Consider the following 7,653-nt stretch of genomic DNA (forward strand, 5'->3'; position numbering starts at 1 on the left):
TCCGTGGCAGAATGGCAACCAGCTTTTTTTCTTGAAGAGGCAAGAAAATATGCAGGGATATGATAAACCCGATGCTAATTAGGAACATTTAGGACAGGGAGTGCAAAGGATCGGTGGTTTGACAAAATATACATGCCATTTTTCCTCACATCACGGTGTCTACACGATCAAGTTCTCTCTTGCTATTGTAGATTTATTGGTAAGATGCTGTGGTTGTATTCTTTTACTTCTGACAGTAACTTCTGAAGATGAAGGTGAATAGGGTGAGGTTTGCTAGTCTGTTGGAATGGTGCCCGTATTGGCCTCTCTTTGTGTTTCTGGATGCACATCCATGTTTCGAAGAGCAGCATGTAGTCTACATTTCCCTGTGTACCCATATTGGAGGACAGAGTTTAATGTTTTAAATATTTACAGATGAAAATATGTGTAGAAAAATACAAAGAGAGTCATAGTTTAAGTAACCCATTAACTGTTTGTTAAAGGTGCTGTAACCGATTTTAAAAGTTGTCACATAGCAAAAAGCAACAGCAGCAAAATCGCGTTCTCAAACTTGGTGTGTGTTGACTGACAGCCGTTAAACTGACCGCGGCCATTTTTGTTTTTCACTGTTTACAAAGACTTTAGCGCTATTACTGAGACAGTAGTGATATTTCATTGCACCTATTTAATTGATACCTTTTAGGGAATATGGAAATGTTTTGCTTGTTTTTTCATAAAAATTGTTTTAAAGCGAGGCTGAAAAAAAATATGAATAAAACCAGATAATGCCAACAATATATTATTTTTGTGTCCATCCTTTGCAGCAGTAAAAAAAACGCCATATGATAAGATTTTCTTTGAGTTAAATAGTCATATATATTAGGCTAATTGGAATTAACATTGAATACTGCATCACTTAAGTTTTCAGTTCTTTCAGTAAAATGTCCTACTTTTATTTTGATAACTAAAATTAACTTTTGTGTCTACATAATTTTGTTTTATTCCTTCAGTCTAAAATCTATGGGGAGAAAAACATAAACTTTTTTTGCACTGTTTTAAAAATGACCTTCAGAGACCTCCCTCAATCCTGCTACTTGTGTAGGGGGGTCTACTTGCTTGTTTTGATTATTGGGGGGGGTTACCTCCCCCATCTCCCCTCAAAACTACGCCCCTGCTTGTCACTGACCCGGGGGTTCAGCTTTTAGGATTGTCTAATCCTCTTCTCTCCCCTGACACAAAACACTCTGCCACACACTCTGCATTCATCTTAATTTCACCGACACCCTACGGAGGTTACGAGCAACATTTGCTTGACGGCCCAACAGTGTTTTAATTCTAAAGAAAATTATGTTGTCAATTTTAGTAAAGGAAAGTAGCTAAGCCAGGGGGCGAAAAACTAGAATTCTGTCTAAAGTGCGTATCAAAAGTGGAAATAAATAGTAAAAAATGAATTCAATTGAGAGGTTGAAAACGTAATTATTCCACATCCGGTAAATATAGTCATGAGTGGCTCGCGGGGTACCCAGACGGATTTAATTGAAGTGGGGCGGATATAAAGCATATGTCTGCACAATTCGGGGCTCAAAGAGAAAAAAAAACAGGGGTTGGTCATTGAACAATGAATAATGTGGTTCGTTCTCTATTTTCTGTTCTTCGTTTTTCATTGGACATTCATTATTTTGAGAGGTCTTGAACTTTGACCTCCAATCCTACGCATCAAGACACGGCAACTATGCCACACAAAGCTTCCTAAATTAAACAAATTAAGGAAGGTTTTCTTTCTGTAGAACAGCATTGTCATCTTGGCTGCAATTTCACATTTTAAAGTTGAAACCTGAATGACACAATGAGCTTAACTGTTTCAAATAATTCCCCTTTCATTCACTTAAGAGTTATGATGTTTCACAACATTTACTTTAACGGTAGGCTATAGCACACTCTTCATTGTTATTATTATTATTATTTTTATTAATAAAGTTTGGATGATCGGGGGCATTTTTTACCTTTGAAATGAAACCTTTGTTTTCATTCATTTTGTTTAAACGCGTGAGGGCATATTACTCTGAAATTGTATAACCTCACGGTTACGTATAACTTCACCTGTGCGTTTAACAAGTTGGCTAATATGGCTGCCGATCATATTTCAGTGTGATTGCAGGTGATCCAAATATTATAAGAACAGAACAGCGGATTACGATTGACAAAATATAGTGGGAAAATAAATAGTAATTATCAAACAATCTAAAGTGGTTTTATTGAGACACACATAACCATATAGGCTTCAGAGTATTTAAGTCATCAAATATGTCTTATGCAGGACAATGTTGAAACCTCTAACCTCTCAAATCAACCCAATTTCGAAGTGATAGAACGTCCGATATTTTTAGCTTTCCCTGTTTCTCTCTTCACGATAACAGCAATATAGTTCGTTTTATTAGAAACGAGAAATATTTAAATCATTTGCAAATGATTTAAGAGATGTTGTAATGCAAAAGTAAATGTATTGACAAATATTTCAGAAATTGGTCAGTAAATGACAATAAAATTACGTGTATTGATAATAATAATTAACATAATATAATAATAAGCGTGAGGAGAAACGCTTATATGTACAAAGCCCCCCCAAAATGTTTCATTTACTTTCGACTTCTTTCAAATATGCATTTTTAGTAGCCTTTATTTGTCTGATATGTTTCTCTATAGTTCTAGATATTTGTAGACAACCTAACAACTGAAATTGGTTTCTTTCTTTCTTTCTTAAATTTACATTTGTCCGTCACTATATCACCATTAACATGTTCACACAAGAATATTTACACTTTTAAGCATTGAAATGAATCTGAGCTCAAAATATTTCCTGTTTACTAACTATTGTTTGTTCTAATTCGGGGTTTTGTCCCGATAAGTGTTTGAGAGATTAAAATAACTAAAAACGATTAAAAACTTTGTCTATACAGAGATGTAAACATTATCACATGAAAATTCATTTTTACTGTAACGCAGATGCCACTGAGTAAAAGGCAAAACAACAGAGCAAACTAACTTTCCAGAATCAGAGCAAAAGCTGTGAAATTTATTCTTCTCACATTAACGCAGAACGTTTCCTATTTTCCTGGCAAACCCGAATTATATATACAGATGTTTATCAATCTTATCTGGAATATATTCACAATGTACAAGAAAAATACAACAAACAAATATGGAATAGATCAAATACAGTAACTCACGAATTGACAAATCAAAGTGGGATTGCGAAAACTCTTAGAAAACCTCAAAAACATTGTATTTTGACTATTTGTTACTTAGCATATTCACTTTTTCCTGTTTTAAACATATTGTACCATCTCTCTCACACACAGAAAAACAAATCAGAATGAATCCCTCGCAATAAGCAAATGTGTAAAGCTCACGTTGTGTAATTTCGTTAAAATATGGACACATTATTTAGACGACATCCCAACGACACCCCTCTGTTTTTAAGTTTTATATTTAAATATCACCTTCAAATTTACAAGAACAAACATTCTGTACAAAAGTTTTGCTCTGAAAGAGGTAAATATTTGGTATTTTGAGTCTGAATGCGTAGTTTCATATCTTTTCATATGTGTGTCAGTGGAACGGTTCCGTTTACGCTCGTCGTGGAACTTTGATAGTGTTGCGGTACAGCGTGAAGTCTGCTCTGGATTGACGGATCCCCCGTCTCCGCCGCCGGTAAGTACATGCTTATCATCTCCCGCAAGTCGCCGGGACAAGGGGCTCGGGAGTGAGTGGTAACGGGAGGGCTTATGCTCGGTTCTGATTTCACCAGAGATCCCAGCATGGCCCCCGACGAAGCCATGCTGGAGTTTTGGTGTTGCGTGTAGGATATTCCCCCATAGCCTGACGGTGAAGCACTCATGTAGCTCTGAGAGTTTGACATGGGGCTGTACTGGAGAGCGGTCATTTCGTAGCGGTGCATAGGCTGGGGATTGTGTGGATGGTGGTGATGCCCGTGGTGGTGATGCGCTCCGCTGCCCGGGTGCTGACTGTAGGCGAGCTGAGCCTCCTGCATCATTGCAGCCGCAGCCGCGGCGGCAGCCACCTGGCCCGAGTATGTACCGTTTGTCCAGCCGTTCATGTGTGCGTAGCTCGCAGCGGTGCTCCCACCGTGACCCATCGGACTCTCTAACCTCTGCCCGACCCCTCCAGCACCCATTCCCAGACCCATGCCGCCTCCACCCCCAGATCCAGCGAGCAGGCCACCGGCCAAAGAGTATTTGTCCTTCTTTAGCAGCGTCTTGGTCTTCCTCCGAGGTCTGTACTTGTAATCCGGATGCTCCTTCATATGCATGGCACGTAATCTTTTCGCCTCGTCAATGAACGGTCGCTTTTCCGCCTCGGACATGACTTTCCACTCGGCTCCCAGGCGCTTGCTGATTTCCGAGTTGTGCATTTTCGGATTCTCCTGTGCCATCTTTCTGCGCTGACCCCGAGACCACACCATAAACGCATTCATGGGTCTCTTTACGCGGTCTTGGTTAACTTTGCTGCCGCTGTTGGATCCATTGTGACCCGTGTTTGTGTTAGTCTGGGGTCCTGGAGAGTGCAAGTCCGTTTCCATCATCATGCTATACATTCACCTGGCTTTAACTTACTCAGCTCACACACAGAAACATTCACTCGATACAGACTCAGCGTCCCAGTTCCTTGGCGCACACGCGTAAAAAATATAATAAAATACGAGGCCACTTGGAACAGAGATAAAAAAATCCAAACAGATGATGGATGACAACTTTGAGGCAGATCGTCTTCCTTTGTTTTATTCTAACTTCTCCTTGGTTTAATTTTCACATCCAGTGCAGAATTGTCTTTGAGCTACTTTCAGCGGTGGGGTAGAAAAGTTAGTGGGAGAGCGGCCATATGATGCGCTTTGACAGGGAATAAATGAGTGAGAGAGAGCCAATGGCGTTGGAGGACAGGACTGATTTGCATATGGCTCATGGTCAGGTGACGCGCACGGGCGAGAGCGCGCAACATCCACAGGCGCAGATGAATGGATTTTCTCCGGCGCGCGGAAGGTACACAGTTGGCTACAACAAGCCTCTGTTGAAAAATGTTATTTGGGGCAAATGATCTCCAAATGATTTACCACTAATCCATCAGTCAAGTTATTGCTGTAGCCTAATCTTTACTGAACATTTTGCCCTTTCTAAAACGCTGCAACCTCAGCATCCGCCATAGGGCAACGACTTAATTTGGTTTTATTTGTATCCATATCCCAAATGATGTCCGTTCTATAAGCCACATAAACCAGTCTATGAAGTGATTTGACGTGAATCCTTCCAATAAATAAATAAATAACGTCCCAAATAAGAAGCCCGTGCAATGTAACAAAAAAAAAAAAAAAAAAAAAAAAAAATTCTCAGTCTTGTGCAAACCGCTGTTTTTATAGATGTGACCTCTTAAACACGTTTACAAGTTATTTTTTAAATGCTTAAAAGTCCCTATAAATAAATTAATGCCACAGGTGTTTTCCTGTTGTGACGGTTGCTAAGAAACAGGTGACTCACTTCCAGTGCACGTGCCATCCGACCCCCTTTGCCATCAAAGTGCAAAATGGGAAACAGCACTAAAAACATTTTGTGCAAAAACCTAGTAGGCTAATTGTTGTAACTTATCATGTTATTCTCTTTCAACTTTGCGATAGCCTATTACATTTAGGCTACTAAGTGAATGACTTAGTAGTAGGCAAGCGAATTAAAAACAAAGTAACTTCGATAACACTTTACAATAAGGTTCCATTTGTTAACATTAGTTAATACATTAGGTAGCCTATCATGAACAAATAATTAACATTATATTATTTACAGTATTTATTCATCTTTGTTAGTTAATAAAAAATACAATTGTTCGCTGTTAGTCCATCTTGCATTAACGAATGTTAACAAACACAACTTTTGAAACACAACTGAAGTTCATTCATGTTAACGAATGTTGTTAACTAATGTAAACAAATGGAACTTATTGTAAAGTGTTACCGTAACTTCACAATGCAACTGTGAAATAATGTCCTAAATTCGATCGGAGTGCAAAAGAACATCCACAAAAGCTCCTAAATTATGGAGAGCAGATTTTGAAAGCCCATTTTCCAAGCATACACACTCACGTGTTCCTTGTCTCTTGGCTTGTTTTGACTGAACCATAATTATTCTTGTCAGCAAAAAGGTGTAAACAAATAAATAACACATAAAAAACGAATTATTGCCGCCTCGTGCCCTGCATTCATTTATAGAGTGTGATCGCCGTCTATTGGACGTGAACATAGCATTGTCTTACACTTTTACACTACATTTAATTATCATAGACTTGTATGTAAATGAGAAACCCGAGACAATGTGTACAATAATTATAGGAATAATGATAGTTATATAATAATATATAATTATAAAGGCCAACAGGTTAAATCGCATAAAATATGATACCACTTTTTCCAAATGCATAGTCAAAAATCTGTGTTGGATGCCATTTAACGGAGACGTTGTGAGGGAGTTGCAAACACATCGCTCAGATTTCACAGGAGACTTGCTCAGAATATCCCCGTTAATTGTTAACTGACGCGCAACATAAATATCACGCCGGGTAATGTCTTAATCATCATACCTATCAGTGGAAATGGAAAAGACGTTGCTATCATGCAATTATGAGTTATTACACAATTGATTTAACAATGTTCTCTGGCTAAAGTCAGTATTTTAAGGTGACGGAATAGCTTGAAATGTGTGTGATGATGATGTGACACATCTACTCCACTTGCCAAAAAAAAAAAAAAAAAAAAGATAAATTATTAGAAAGAAAAAAGTATTGATGCAATATAAAAACAAATATAGGTGGAGAAGTCAAATGTATATGTGTTCAAATTTGATGCACTTGTAAAAATTGAATTCCTACACCATTAATGATAAACATGATTTATTAATTAAAATGATAATAAAAACATATACATATAGCAATTAACATATATGTTTTTGAGATTAACTGAGAAAAATCTGTTTGTTTGTTTTTTCAGTTGGCTTATATTTTATATGCATATTTCAGTTTTAGTGACAACAGCTGAATGATCACTTCAAATTAAATACATAAAGAAAATGTTCATGCACATCAATTGTACTTGTTTACAGACTTATTCAAAGAGGATAACTTAAGCACTGTGTATATCTACTGTTTAAGTTTATCTAGAATCTTTGTATTACTTCATGTCTGTTAGGAGGGAGAACATAAGGTGTTAGAAAGTACAGCAAACCAATGCAGTATTAAGAAAATATGGGAAATTGTACAATAAGCCTCGGTGAACTGCAAGTTGCCTGATTTGAGCTTTGCAGCACTAAAATCCTCTTGGTTGGTCTGTGTTCCAAATGCTAAGTAAGTGGCGTCGCTCTGTTATGTCCCGACTGCAAAGTGAATTAGAGAGTCTCTTGAACTTGTGAGAGTGAGCAGGGTTTAAAAATGGTCAACATCTGTCAGGTGCGCCTGTTCTCGCTCTCCACTGCGTTTTAAACATAATTGGACAGGAAGGGAGGGGCAACTTGAACAAGGGCTGCATGGGGAGAGAAGCGGGTGTCTCACTCACATATTTTCAGCCTCGTTTTCAATTTTCAGACTTGTTTCTTTGCAATTTACACGTTGATACTGACATTC

The 7,653-nt window shown here is 38.0% G+C and overlaps 1 protein-coding gene across 1 annotated transcript; it reads right to left on the reverse strand.

Moving 5' to 3' along the window:
* Positions 1-3,095: 3,095 nt before the first annotated feature.
* On the reverse strand, positions 3,096-4,856 carry sox1b (SRY-box transcription factor 1b). Its single transcript, XM_052127120.1, has one exon. The coding sequence runs from the start codon at positions 4,592-4,594 to the stop codon at positions 3,578-3,580; it is 1,017 nt and encodes a 338-aa protein (XP_051983080.1). The 5' UTR covers positions 4,595-4,856; the 3' UTR covers positions 3,096-3,577.
* Positions 4,857-7,653: the final 2,797 nt, after the last annotated feature.

This window comes from Xyrauchen texanus, chromosome 5 (assembly GCF_025860055.1).
Source record: "Xyrauchen texanus isolate HMW12.3.18 chromosome 5, RBS_HiC_50CHRs, whole genome shotgun sequence".
Lineage (NCBI taxonomy): Eukaryota > Metazoa > Chordata > Actinopteri > Cypriniformes > Catostomidae > Xyrauchen > Xyrauchen texanus.